Here is a 15,351-nt window from a genome sequence, read left to right as displayed (position 1 = left end):
GGGTTTCAGTAATTCCTCTTGGTTACATTACCCTTGATCACGCCCTACCGGGCCTCCTACACCCTCCTCACCACTGCTTTGGATCACTTGTTCCCTTGTCCCTGGGTTTGTTAACACCACTACCTTTCCCCCCATCTCCCCTTCTCCCTGTCCCCCCGCAACTGCCGGTCCCGTTGGTTTCTCCTCCAAATTGTTCACCAGGTATGTCATTTCTGTGGTGCTCCACTCAGACCTGTGTAAGGTCAACTTAATCATCTGAGGGTTTATGGAGTATAGATTATTAACTGAAATGGTCTATGGTAGACCTCAATAATAATTTTTTATAAGGAATTAATGAATTCAAGGTGAATGGACTATATTGCACCCTGACAAAATAAGTACTCTAATACATAAGATACTGTCTCATTCACCTGAACAATTTACTGTGCATTTGTATCTTAGGGAGACATCAGTCCTTTTCATTCCATAGCAGGGTTTCACACTGTGACCATCTGGACCATTTGATGCAAATACCACTCTGGCAGCAACTTCCGAGTTATGGGAATAGTTATGCGCATAAGATGAGTGTGATAGATAGTACCACCCACAGGATATATTTAACATCACCCATTCTCATTAAAATTTAAAACATGCCCTGGACCTTTTTATAAAGGAAGAACATTTTATTTGTTTTACAAATGGAGAATAGGAAAGTAGTCTGAATTGTCATTTTGAAAGCGTGTTGAACCTCCATTTGTTTATTTGGTGCCTCTAAAAATGATTCCTAACCTCAGTGAAAAAGGCTTTTACCCATCAGAGAACTTATCGCCAATTTAATACATAAAAAGCCTTTCTAAAACTGAAATAAATAAAATACATCATTCTAAAATGCCACAGCATAAAGACAATTCAGGTGCTTTTTGAAATTCATTCAAAAGCCCAGCATTTCCAACAAACTTGTGAACTTAGCTCCATTTTACAAAGGTTACTAAAGTGAATCCCTTTTTACCCATAACATGACTGATAATGCTACAGAGCTCATCAAGTAAGAATTTGTTTTAAATTGAGCTTTTAATTCATTCACTGGTGATGACCTCTGTCCTGATACCTACAATGTTTTTCAATGTATTGCTGCCATTGCTTATTAAGTCACTAGTTTGTGTCTACTCTATTCAGTGGCTGCTTTGGGGAGAAAATAATAATGAAATTATCAAGCTGCTCAGAACAAAGGTGCCTTCTGATTGTCAGCCACATAGTCTAAAAGAGCAGGTTAATTTCTCTGAGTTTCACAGTTGGAACTTTCTAACACTAACTGGCAGTTTCCACCTAGTGATCAAGGCAATTGGCTAAAATAAATTATAGATAAAGCTGAAATTTCTAATAGTAATAAGGCCCCTTCGTGTGATAATTACACCAGCAAAAGCACTCATCTGTTGGCTGCAAGTGTACAGGGTCTGGAAGCTCTTATAAAAACTGCACCTCGAGAAATGTTGCATTTCTGGTTTCATGACAAAGCTAACTTGGCGATGTCTACAGTAGTAGATATAAAGGGGGATTTAAAAAATATATGCATTAGCTGATTTGTTGATTAAATTAGAGACACCACTGATTAAGCAATAATGTTGCTGGTGTTTACAAAGCAAACGATGGCTGAGGTTTTTCATTTAAATACAGTCAACAATTTAGAAGTCCTTATTATGTGCCTGGAGTTGGGCATCTGAAGCACAGTCCCTCATCTCCTCCTGAGTTTAGGTGAGGAAAACTCACAGACACAAAGTGAATAAGGGGAAATAGCCCCTACACATCATACATAGTACTGGCATTAGGCAGTGTTTACTAGGAATTCATGGGGGCAAGAATACAAAAGAGGTTCTTTACCATAGATAAGAATTTGAACAAGGGATTCAAACTGCACTGAGCAAATGTGAATAAAGATATTGTGAAAGGATGTCTCAACTAAGCAAAGATCTGGTGATGGAAAATAATATAAATGTTCTGATGAACCACCAATCTGCACCCCTATCTGATTGACTGACGTTTCATAACTGAGTTCCTTCTCCACATCACGCTCATCTGAAGAGACCCTGTCTCCAAGGATATGAGGGAAGTCTACATCCTATGACTCCTCGACTTAAGAGTGTAAAATCTGAACCCTGTTGCCCAGATTGAACATCACTAATGAACTATCACGGCTCTAACGTTCCCCATAGAATCAGCTGAGCTCTTTGAAGTGACATCACAGCCTAACTTCTCCATCTGCTCAGTCCTGCTTCCTTACTCCTCCATAGGCATTGCCCATGGGGTGCTGCCCATTAATCCTCCTCCTTATAAATCTCTGTTGTAAAATGTGCTTCCCGGGGAACTTTGCTTATGACAGTAGAGTATATTTAGGGGAGAAACTTAACTATATTAAAGTGTAGGGAATCTGCTTTTTTTATTTCAATAAAAATATAGAATTAATGCAGACTAAGGAGGGGGTAGCTGATACCAAGGGTTCCATAGAAAGTAAATGTTGAGGAAATAATGATGACAACATATGTACCAATATGCTTGATACAATTGATGTATGATTATAAAAGCTGTAAGAGCCCCCAATAAAATGATCTTTTAATAAAAATAAATAAATAAGGCAGAATACAGGCCCTAGACTGTATCATGCACTAATCTCATGTTGGGGACACAGAAGAGACAAGTCTCTTCTCTCACAGAGCTGATATTCTGGTAAGGCACATTTAAGTTAACATCATAGATAATATCAATAATATAATATAGAAAAGAGATAATACAGAATGCAGGAAGCAAAGTCAGAGAATTGGCAAGGATTATGTTAAGGAATGCATGGGGCCTTTTTTATATAGAGTGGCTCTGGAAATCCTAACAAGGTGACATAAGAACAGTTTGAGTAAACTAACAGAACAATCATGGCAGTGTCTTAGAGAAGAGTATAGTAGGAAGAATAACAAATGCAAAGGCCCCAGAGTGAAACGGTGGCCCGTTTTGGAATAACCAGGAGTGGTGTAAGATTCTGGGGATGCTGGCAGGAGTCAAGGTAAGGAAGTGTCAAATCATATAAGGCATTTAAGTCTATGGAGTCTAGATTATTCTCAGTAAAACAAGGATTACTTGAGGGATTTGAGTAGAAATATCCCATGACCAGATTTACATTTTTAAAGAATCTGTCTGTCTTCTACGAGGGGGTACCACAAAAATGGAATTTTCTTTCAAAGCTATGTATTTAAATTTTTTTACAAAACAACCTTAACACCTTCCAAGTACTCTCCATTACATTTGTCAAATCTGTGATTCCATTGTTAGAAAATTTTTTCAAACTCATCGTTTTTTTCTTCACCTCTTCTACATTATCAAACTGCTGCCCTATCATGTCCCCCTTCATTCACGGAAACAAAAAGAAGTCACAAAGAGCGAGGTCAGTTGAGTTAGACACATGGGGCAAGAGAGGCATGCTGTTTTTTGCCCAAACAAAAACAGATGCCTGCATGAACAGGTGCACTGTCGTGATGGCAAAACGAGTCCTTCATCTGCCACAAATCAGACCTTTTTTGTCACACACTGTTATGCAATCTTTTTAGAACCTGTAAATAGAAGCTTGATTAACAATCTGACCTCGTGGAATGAACCCCAAATGCCTTATCCCCCTCACAAGAAAACAAATGAGCATCAGTTTTGAGGGTTATCTCCTCATATTTGCTATCTGAGTCTCAATATCTTTATTTTTAAAATAAACATTACAGTACCTACTTCACAGACTGTGGTGGAGAAAATGAATCAGGATTGTAAATGATCAGAAATGTAGATTTGGGTATTTTTCTTTGCCTTTTTGTAAATTTTCTGAGAATTTTTTCTCTTCTCATTATGATACACCCCCCCCACCACCAAAGAAAAATATTTTAATGAGAAAATCTTGTATTCTATCATTTTTGAGCAATAAATGAAATGTTTAACATCAAATGTTTGTATCAATAATCATTCTCTCAAAGTAATATGTAAAAACAATGAAATAATGGTATGAAAATGTCCATGTAAATCTTTCAGCACTTTCCCACTAGTCTATGTAGATGACAAGAGATTAGTAAAACCTTTATAGGCTCAATAGGGTCTATTTTAAACTCTAGGAACAGACAGAATGCATTTTTAGGAAATGACAGAGCCGTCAGTTCTGTCATCGATGTTCCACCTGCAGGTGACAAGAGCACTCTCCTGTGGTACGTTTTCTGATTCCTCTGTTTCTGCGTGAACCTCAGATTCCCACATCATCTGTATGTAAGACAGCACTAGCAGTCATGTTTGTATTCACCCAGATCATTTACCAAGGTTTGAATTCGCGTTTAATAAGAGAAAGTTGTTTCAAGTCTCAAACTTTGTCCTAAATAATTATTTCTAAGTAATTAGTAAGGCTGACTTTTTAAAGCATGAGAAAGGGCATATATTTATACATCTGTTAGTAACAACTCAGGAAATGTATCAAATAAAACTAAAGTTTATATCATTTAATATTTTCATTAATTTTTCATAGATAATGTGATTTTCTTTCTTTTTTTTTTTGATGTGATTTTCTTATTAAAGTCTATGAAATCCCAGAGCAAGGAAACCGTATTAGCTTACATATAGTTTGTAGATGCTTAAGTAATAAAATTTTAAAACACTGAAAAATAAATATATAAGTATATAAATGCATATTTAACTTGGCATAGCAAATATGGTAACTTTATGAGCAAATAAAAGTTTATGTGTTTAAATTCCTAAATTATAGAATTAAATGTAGCTCTCTATAAAATGTAAAATTTTTCACTTTTCCATATTTCTCTATTTTCCTAAAGAATCATTTTGACTTTTTCTTGCAAACATCCGCCTTTTCCCACAGCACATAGCTTTACAACTGTAGGTTACTTCTTAGCTTGCTCCCACTTGAGGCATGGTTTCCAAATGGATAAGTGCTCTCTTGTGACACTAAATAATATATTTAAAATATCAAAAACAATTCCCTAGATATCAGATTAAATAATAAAATAATCCTGGGAGAAACATTGGTTTTGACATTTCAGAGTTTAAAACACTAAGATGCTCTTAAATTAATTGTGGGATTCGATTACGGACCATAAAGAGAGGTGTCAGTTAAGAGGGTGCAATCCTGTCTAAAATGCCTCATTAGACCTGGTAAGAGTACCCGGATTCTGCAACACAGTGATTCCCCTGGGAGACTCCTGTAAAGAATAGACAGCTCCTGCACAGAGAACCCTCTTCCTAATGAGCATTTTTGAACAATGATTTTGTTCACTTACATTTCTCTTGCCTCACAAAGTTCAACTGAATTTGGCCATACTTTGTATTCATTTCTGTGATAGTGACTCCCATTTCCTATTTTCAGAGACTGTGAAAAGCAATTTATTCCACCAGATTCTCCTGATGTGTAAATTAATTCCTAGGGGTGCGTAGGCATGTCAGGTGAATTTGGCACATTATAAGTAACTCTTTATTATCTAACTAATGGGAGGGAGCTATGGCCTAGATCATTCAAAGTAGGGAGTATTATCTAAAACTTTCATTGACTTAGTATTGAAAATGCATGGAGAATGATAATGTAGGTAATGATCCTGTCTTCAAGAAGTGTAGTCTTGCAGGAGACTTAAGGCGTGTACCAACATGACCAAACAAAAGTCCTCAGTGACCCCAGACACATGTACATAAGATTCTGCGAGAACGCAAGAACTAGAGCTACAAACAGATGTGGTGACTCTTACCAAAGAACAGTTACTGAAGCAAAAAGAGACACCATTTTCTATAAATACCCATACATACATGTTGAATATATTCACCATGAACCAACTCTATTAATTAACATTTACAGAATACTCACACTTCATTCAGCAACAGCAGAGTACACATGTTTCTCAAGTTCATGTGGAATATTTCCCAACATAGGCCATACTGGGCCATAAAGCACAAGTAAGCAAATTTACAAAAGTAAAATCATGCAAAGAATTATCTCTCGCCTCCATGAAGCTAAGCTAAAAATTAATAGCTTAAGATAGTCAGAAAGTCTCAACATCTAGAGAGTAAACAACACATTTCTAAATAAAAAGTGAGCCAATGAAGAATCTATTTGAAAGTTAAGAAACATCTTGAACTAAGTGAAAAGGAAAATGCAGCAAATAAAGCTTAGTGTGATACAGCACAGCCGTGCTTTGAGGGAAATGTCTATTATTGAATGCTTATCTCAGTAAAGAAGAAAGATATGGAATCAATTATTAAACTTCAAATCAAGGAAACTAGGAAAAAGAAAATTTAATCAAAAATAAGCAACAAGAGAAAATTAGCAATACCAAAATCAGTTTTTAAATAAAGCAGGAAATAATAGAAAAACTTAAAACCAAAAGGTGTTTTTTTGAGAAGATGAGTAGATTGCTTTTATTGTATATTCACTGCTACGGAGTCAATGCTGAGTCATGGCGACCCTGAGGACAGAGAAGGACTCACTCTATGGGTTCTGAGAGTGTCAGTCTCCACGGGAGTAGAAAGCCTCATCTTTCTCCCAGAAGGTACCTGGTGGTTTCAAATAATCAGAAACCATATTGATAATATAAATCATAGAACAAGTAGACACCTTTAGTTTTTGAAAAATGAACCTAATAAGTGCTCCCCAAAATAATTATATTAATTTAAATTATTAAACTGTACCCTGGTAGTAAGTTCCATATATGGAAGCTTGAGCTGACAGCATATATGCGACAGATTAATATAAAACAAAATGCAATCATAATTAGAACATAACTTGTGAGGTTCTTCAAAGATGGCCTGCATCCCTCTGTTGAAGAAGGAATGTACAAAAGTCTGTGAAAATCTGGCTTAATCACTTCCCTTTTTTGAAATCAGGATTCACATTTTCAGGGGAAAAAATCACTAAGAAATGAATCTTGATTTTTCAGGAAATAAAGAATTCCCTGTCACAATTCATTCTGGTCTTCAGTATGTGAAAAAGGTTCAGTGAACCACATAGCTGTTCTCTCTTGCATGCTCATGTTCTTGAATATGAAGGCAAACTCTACCTGTGTTGAACAATGGTGTGCACTTCATTCGTAAACCTAGAGTAAGACTCAAGGTGAGGTAACTGATTTCAAAATGTACATCAAGAACAGCACAAAACTGATTCCTATAAGTCAGAGGTTAGATGTACCTCTCCTCTCCAACCTTTTTATCGGTTCTGACACCAGCCGTCCTTTCTTGGCCATGGCATTTTTCACTTCTCAACAGGGTTTGACCAACCTTTTCAATGGCCACCCAGAACTTACAGACCATACTTGCAGTTAAGTGGTTTATTAAGGAAGTAGTAGGGTACAACTTGGGTTAGGGATCAAGAAATATGGAGGCCAAGTAGGGTACAACTTGGGTTAGGGATCAAGAAACATGGAGGCCAAGCCTCCCGTCTTCAACTCTTCTCCACCATGCAGGTCTCCTGCCAGCGCCCTCACTGCCAGTTCCACCACTGGGCTCCTTCCCAGCCCTTCAGTGTTATAACCCTTGACACCTGTCACAACTCTCTTAGGAGGTTCGTCACCTCTTTTCTCTCAGCTTCTTCTCATATCTCCTTGCATCCTTCTACCTCCTCCTGATGCTTCTTTCTGTCTCCAAAATCTTTGTGAGGCTGGCTGCTTAAATACACAATTTCAAGGCATAGACTCCTGCCAGAACTGCAAACTAACCAGTGCCTCTTGGTAGGAAACATACGCTTCATTTGCATAGTAAGCTACACCTCACCTTATTTACATAGTCTCTTATTCAATTCGTGCAAGGTGCATATCACTTACAGGGTAAGTAAGCTACAGGGCCAAACTCGAAGTACTAATCCAAATTGTTACAGCTTGCCCAGAAAATAACTGTCAACTTGGACAAAAGTAACATGCTCTCTAAGGTATAAAACTAAGACTAAAGAAACTTCTGAAAGTGCAGGGGCAAAATCTCTCCAACTGTTTTTCCAAACGTCAATCAAAAGGCCACATAACAGAACTCTCACCACAATTAGGTACACTTGATGTTACCCTGGTGAATGAAACACCACTGTGTAAGTGCCAATGGAACTAGGAGTTTACAAACTCTTATAGTCATAAGCGTTCCTCTTGAGGAATTTTCAGTGTACATGTATATATGTGTGAACTAAGGAGCTCTGGTGGTGCTGAGAGATAAGCACCGGATTGTTAATCACAAGATCAGAGGTTCAAAACCAGCAGCTCTCCTGTGGGAGAAAGATGAGCTGAAACCCTATAACAGGTCTCTGTGAAATGGAAACAACTCAATAGAGATGAGTTTAGTTTTTGAGGTTTTCTTTACTATGCTGACCTTTATTTGAAAATGTATTCATAGCTTCTTATTGATTTTTATAGCAAGAAAAATTGGGAGATATCTGCTTCTCTCTTCGCTATGTACCTACTGCCGGTAAACTGACCGTTGTCATTCTGGAGGCGAAGAACCTGAAGAAGATGGACGTGGGTGGCTTATCTGGTAAGTCTGTGATGCTGATTGATTTTTTTAAATGCTATTCATCATGGATACCAAATGCATAGCACAGTCGCTGTGACAGCCCACGCCTTATTGATCACAGTTCTCTTTCCGACGGAGCTTGGAAGCAGTCTCAGAGCTCATCACAGCCCAGTGCCCTAGGAAGTTACTCTCAATCTATTGCAATTGACATATAAGATAAAACCTGTTTTCCTGCTTCATAAGCAAAGTATCAAGTCTCACTTTGGGGCACTGATAACTGACAATTTTTGTTTCTCTTCTTAAAGGCAATGCCTGAGACAGGTTCTAGTTTTATTGAATTTGGGTTTGGGGTTGGTTGTTGTTTTGATTGTTGCTATTTTTGTTGGTCTATGTTCATCTATGCTGTAAAAAAAAGTGTTTTCTGAGATTCACTAGGTATTTATAAGTACAATAGTTTTTTCCCAATATGATTTTATTAGGGATTCACATTTCAATATATGACTAAAGTTCTGTGTGTGAATCCTAGTGACAATGTATTTCTTTTCTCGATAATTTTTGTCGGGGGTGGGGGAGACTTTTGCATAAAAATGTCTATAGATCCCAACCTTAGTGATATCTGAGTAAAGTACAAGCATATCTCAGAGCTAATGAAGGTTTGGTTCCAGATCACTGCAATAAGGTGAGTACCACAATAAAACATGAATTTTATGATTGGCCAATGCATACGAAAGTTAGGTTGATGCTCTACTGTAATTTATGACACGTGCTGTAACATTATGAAAAAGTTTGAAATGTGAGATTTACCAAAATGTGACACAAAGACATGAAGTAAGTACACGCTGTTGGAAAATGGTGCCAATAGAGTAGATTAAAGCAAGGTTGCCACAAACCTTAAATATCTAAAAAAAAACACACACATTCAAGATTTATGAAGCACAATTAAATGTGAGATACCTGGACACTCCTCTTCCACAGCAAAGTCAGCCCATGGGCTTGAGGCTTCCACGGTTGAACATAATGGTTTTTTCCATCTCTGTGTGATTAATCCAATTAATTTTCTGTAATTTTAGGACATAAAATAAAGCATGAGGAATTTTCATGCTATGTCCCTAAGTCATTAAAAGTAGACCATAGTGATTGCTTGTGGCTGTAGAATTTGACTCAACAATTCTGACTACTGAGTATTTTCTCTAATAAGAAAATTGACAACTTAAAAAGTTACCTTAATACAGCATAGCGATTTTATATTTTAAAGCAAAACAGCTAAGAAACTGCTAAAGCCAGGTTTCCAGTTTACTGGAGTGCTGATTTGTCAACCCCATTCGCCTAGTGCCTCAGTTTGATCTCCTTACACATAAGCCACCTAGGGAAGCTTCATTAATTCTTTCGTACCACTATGACCCGATTTAATGCCTTATTGTTTTTGCTGTCAGAAAGCCTCATGGAGCAAATTTAAAGAAATAAAGCAAAAATAAAGAAATAAACGGTTATATCGAAAGATGTAAGCAGTTTTTCATGTGCCTATATGTGATAAAAATATAGAAACATTTTTAACTGCAAAAATAGTTTACTCTCAGATTACAGCATCATATCCTGAAGCAATGACTCTACTATTTCAGGGATTCCATTGCATCTTCTTTCACTTGCTCTATTCCAAATTCCTGTGGTAACCATCCCCTCATTACCCTGTACCTAGTACTCCTATGTTCTTCCTCACAATTCATCCTATACCCTTCTCCAGAGTTCCAGAAGATGTACCGTGAAGCCGACCAACCTCAGGGCCCCTCATTCTAGGACTCTCCCAAGGCCCTTAGGATGAATGCCCATGGTTATAGAAAGGTGTTAGCCTATTCATTGTCTCTTCTCACACTGACTTCCCAAGAACCAGTCTCCTTCGGTTCAGAGGTGTCAGAAGGTATGCACGCCTCTTTAAGATCTGGTAGAGGAAATGTGAATTTCACTGCATTTGTTGCTCCTGTAAAAATTGACAGCCTCAGAAACCCCGGGAGCAGCTCTATTCTGCCCAGTAGCATCTCTCTGAATGAAAACAGACCGATGGCAATGGGTTGAGTGGTATTTATTATGGCTGGCAGTCCTGTCCATACCCAGTTAGGTTATTGATACCCATCCTAGGGAAGGGAAGGGTTCCCGATGACTCCTGCCCTCTCTACCATGGTGACAAAGAGGGAAAAACTAGAGGCCATGTTTGATATCATGCTGATTATTTTATATTATTTTCAATAAAGAAAACTCTTAAAACAATATTGCCTCTGGACCCACATAACCTGGGGGCATCCTTGCATTTGAATGACCTGAGATGATTTTAGTTTCTTAATTAAATTTTATTATCATTTAATTTTTAAATACTAAATCTTAAAAAAGGATATTTTAAGGTTACTTGTCTTTAATGAGTCCTATCCTTAAGGGCTCTCTGTTGCCTGTTGACTTAAGTCATAATCACTGATGTCCCAAACACATGACGCAATTCACGATCCATTCAACAAATATGTATTGTGTCCCTGTGTGGTTTCAGGCACTGTTCTTAGCATTAAACTTACATCAATGAACAAAACAGCCAAAGACTTAGGAGAACGTAAAACTGGGGAGAACAATAATGTTTGCTAAACCTACTACCATCCAGTAGCTGTCAATTCATAGAGACCCAATAGGAAAGAGTAGAGCTACTCTACACAATTTCCGTGACTGTAAGTGTGCACAAGAGCAGAGAGCCTCACCTTTCGCCCAAGGATTAGAGTTGATGGGTTTGAACCGCCAACCCTGCAGTTAACAGCCCAGTGCTTAAACCTAGTGTGCCACCAGGGATCTCCTTAGGGGATACGAAGGGAATATAATTTTAAATGTGCAGTCAAGGATGATCTCATAAATACATGACAATTGTGCAATGACCTGAAAGAAGTGGAGCAGTGAGCCGTGGTTGCCTGGGGGAAGGAGACGTTTCAGTGAAGGGATTTCATGATGCCTTTTCTGATCCATTCCAGTAGAAAAAAATTTTAGCTTTTTTAGATGCCAATAGCAGTTTGTTTATACTCTCCAACATCACTGTCCTCACTAGATTGTGTTATATATTTATACCGCCCACAATGCCCTTACTGACTTGTGGCAATGAATGTAACTGTTGAATGAATAATGAATTAATTACAATGGAGCTGTGACCTGAAAAAATGAAGTCTTGCATTTCAAATTGTTCAACCTACTTACCATCAAAACAACTTTAAGCATTTGGATGGTCTGTCTCAGAGTAAGTTGACCTGTGCCCGAGAAGATAAAAATTATATAACAAGAGCATCCCAGGTAATCCAATGTACACTGCCTTTCCTGGTAATGGGTCAATTAATTGGAAGAAAAGTAGAGTTTTTGGCTGGTTTAGATACCACTTTGCCACCAACTAGCTGTTTGACCTTGGACAGGTTACTTCACTTTTGGAAGCTCCAGTTGCATTATCTTTAAGTGGGAGTAAGAACCTTAATAAGATTATTGTGAAAAATAACTAAGAGTGCATTGTATCAGCACACCTAAGAGCACAGTAAATATTATTATTATATTAATAAATATCTCAAATATTAGGCTAGATATACAAAATATGAAAGAAAGCAACCAATGGACAATTTAATCAACTGGTTCAGTGTGGGGTGGTTTTGAACTGTCTAGCACGTGGCTCACAGTCCAACCACCAGGACTCCACAGACAGATTGAAATATTTGGGGGAAGGTCATCCAGGGAAGAGCAACTCATCCACCTCAAGTCTGAGGTAGTTTCAACTCATCCACCGCAAGTCTCAGGTAGTTTCCACGTAGAAACCTGAATGGGCAGAGGCTGGTCATCTTTCCAGTACTATTTATCAAGGTGTGGTATTTTGCCTGTGTACATCAGAATCACACTGAACTCAGATTAAAATTTAATCTCTCAGAGATTACCTCAGATAGGTAGATTATGTTTTAATCAAGCCTACACCATGTTATTATTATGAGTCTTAAATCTAAAAACCAGTTTCGGAGGTATAAATATTACACTATCATTTTAGCTGAGGCCCAGTACAGGCCCCGGTCTATGTGAGACCATTTTTGTCAGCAATATAAAATATACTTTTCTGAAGTACGTTCTATTTTTCCATCACTGCAGTGCCCTCTTTCCTGAAAGACACCCACCTTTCTGAACGGTTCTCCTTTTCCTTCTGTCTCTTCCCCTGAAAGTCATAGACAGGTCCTTTGTATATTCTGGAATCGTTCCAGAATATTCTTTATTCTTCCCGGGCCCTGCACTGCTGCTGAAAGCATGACAGAGAACTACTCCAAACTCAATCGATTTGTATAAAAGCCACTAGTGTGGGAACTTAGCCAATGTATAAAGCAGCAAAAACTTATTTGAGCCAATTAGATAAGGATATGCAAATTAATTGACCATAACATCAGGGTCAAGCAATAATATGCAAATAAACTGGCATCTTATTGAGCTAATGGGACAGGAATATGCATAATAAGTTGGCTGTGATGTCAGAAGCCTTCATCATAATTTTAGGCTTGAATGTTACAATATAAAATTAATTCTGAGAAACTTCATAATGCTTAATTATCATGTTAATCAGCTCATCTGAATTCCCAAGATGTAGATAAATTGATGTAGGAAAAATGACAAATCTTGAAACAAGATCATCTTAGAAATTAAATTCTTATATTAAAAGAGGGATAGCCAAGTCTCATGCAAGATGAGATGAAGGTACAATTATAGTCCCAAAGAATGGATAGCAATGCTGTGCTGGAACGATTAATAGGTGGTTTATGTATCTGAAAAGAGCAAATCTTGGATAAAAGGCAAATAATATAGAACCAAGAAATATGACTGGTGGCCTCAAAAATGTATTAGTTCAGAACAATTAGCCCCCCAAAACCCCTAAGTAGGCAGATGCATAGCTAATCATTCAACAATCATCATTTGAGTGTGCGCTCTGTGTTTGGTACAGGGGTGTACAAGTAATAACAATAGCACACCCTTTCACACAACAATATGTGCCAGACATCATTCTCAATACTTTATATATGCTAACTGATAGAATCCACTCAGCCCGATGAGGCAGATACATTTTTAATGCTATGTTATTGTTGGAAGTGAGGCATAGAGTGTCAACTAACTTATCCACGGTTATAGAATTATTAACTGGCTGTGCAAGATAAACGTCAACCTAAACACCAAGTTTACAGACTCCATGAATAAAACATGACTTCTAAGTTCTTATCCTTTCTCGCCAGGTTCAACTCGGAGAGATAGTGGCTAACTACAAGTTACAATTTGAAAGATGCTAAAAAGTTTATGATTCCAAATATCTTTTATAACTAAAGTTCATCATAGAAGCCACTCATATCAATTAATTGGTTGGTTGTGTTTTTGCATCTCTAATGGATTAGACAGCCAAAACAGAGTCAATAAATCATAAGACCAGACACCAAATATCAATTGATTATTGCACTGCTAAAAAGGAACTTCTTGGTCTCTTTCACATGGACTGGTATGTTGTTTTAGTGGTCCTTGCATGCTGAAGAGGATGTTTATATTTCTGCTGTATTGTGGGAGAGGAGAAGGGATATTGTCAGAACAAAGGGGAAGAAAGATGAAGTAAAGGGATTTATCAGGTATTTAGGTGATAGCAACTAAAGAAAAACTTCACCTACTATCCAATTTCATCAAGCATCGTCTGAGAGAGTGTGTGAAGTTACTGGGGAGAAGTAGTGCTGGCAATAGAATGCCATAGGGCAGAAGCTTGTTGTTGTTGTTGTCAGTCAGTCCTCTTCATTGTTAACTGTCTTTGAGCAGGATTCCAGAGACACCAGACATAAAAGCTTTACCATTCCTTAAAATACCAAGTCACTCTGTGGTTCAAAAGTACATATTTAAATATTAAACTTGAAGAAACTGGAATCTCAATAGACAGCTCTACCTGAAACATGGAGCTGGGCTAAAAATTGTTAAGAAGAGAAACTTACAGATGAAGAACTGGCAATAGGGAGCTTCAATAGGTGTGTGCTACAACATTTTTACTACTCACCTTGAAACCCTCTTATGTTGAAAGTACCCTCATTGTTTTCAGTCACTGAAGCTCAGTGGATTAATAAAGAGGTCTTGTTAGGCTGGGAAACTCAAAAAGGCTGAAGATCTTTACTACAGGCAAGCTTAAAGAAAAATATGTTGAAATGAATAATGGTCCTTATAAGAGAATAGAATACGGAAGTAAATTATAAACTAGGAAAAAGTCATGGAGAACTATCCACTGAAGACATTCACCAAAGTGCAGATATATCAGAAAGGTTTGGTGCTTAATAGGAGATCTTATAACTACATTGGGGACGGTGAGGATAGTGGGAAACGACCTACTTTTGTCCAAAGCTAAAGCTTATCCACAATTGGAGCGCACGTCGTTATGAGGTGCCACTGAAGAAACTCAGCGTGATATTAGATTACACGCTGCCAGAGGTGGGCCGCCCCGATAAAGGGGGCAGGCGCTCTGCAAGGGCCCGATGAGATCCTTAGATCATTGTAATCTAGAGAAGGAACCTGGGCAGGGATATGATTAAAGTCTGAAAATTATAAAAGGTGAAGCTAGAGTACTAGCAACCTGATTATCACTTCCCATGATACTAGATTAGAAAGTGACCTTGATATTAGAAAGAGACTGGATCTACACAAGGACCTTTCCAGATGAGCCAATGGTTCCTTCCTACTGAAAAATTCTTGTCATTTTTTTCTTTGCCACTTCATACTTGGGTAGTATGTCTCTGAAGTTTATTGTTCTAAGAGATGGAAGAGATTTCAATAAAATGTCGAGATAAATGTATATGTCTATTTTGAGTTATAGGCTTGAAGGGGAAC

At 37.7% G+C, this 15,351-nt stretch overlaps 1 protein-coding gene across 2 annotated transcripts in view; it reads left to right on the top strand.

Annotated features, from left to right (window-relative positions):
* Positions 1–15,351, top strand: part of SYT1 (synaptotagmin 1) — a 645,406-nt gene that overhangs the window by 511,610 nt on the left and 118,445 nt on the right. For both annotated transcript variants that reach the window (XM_004700431.2, XM_013004114.2), the window contains exon 9: positions 8,376–8,493. In XM_004700431.2, the coding sequence (XP_004700488.1) occupies positions 8,376–8,493 (118 nt within the window). The remainder of the gene's footprint in view (positions 1–8,375; positions 8,494–15,351) is intronic.

This window comes from Echinops telfairi, unplaced genomic scaffold, assembly GCF_000313985.2.
Source record: "Echinops telfairi isolate 266 unplaced genomic scaffold, ASM31398v2 ScPeMD7_2;HRSCAF=8, whole genome shotgun sequence".
Taxonomy (NCBI): Eukaryota; Metazoa; Chordata; class Mammalia; order Afrosoricida; family Tenrecidae; genus Echinops; species Echinops telfairi.
The sequence above is the reverse complement of the archived record's forward strand: the minus strand, read 5'-3'. Positions and strand labels throughout refer to the sequence as shown.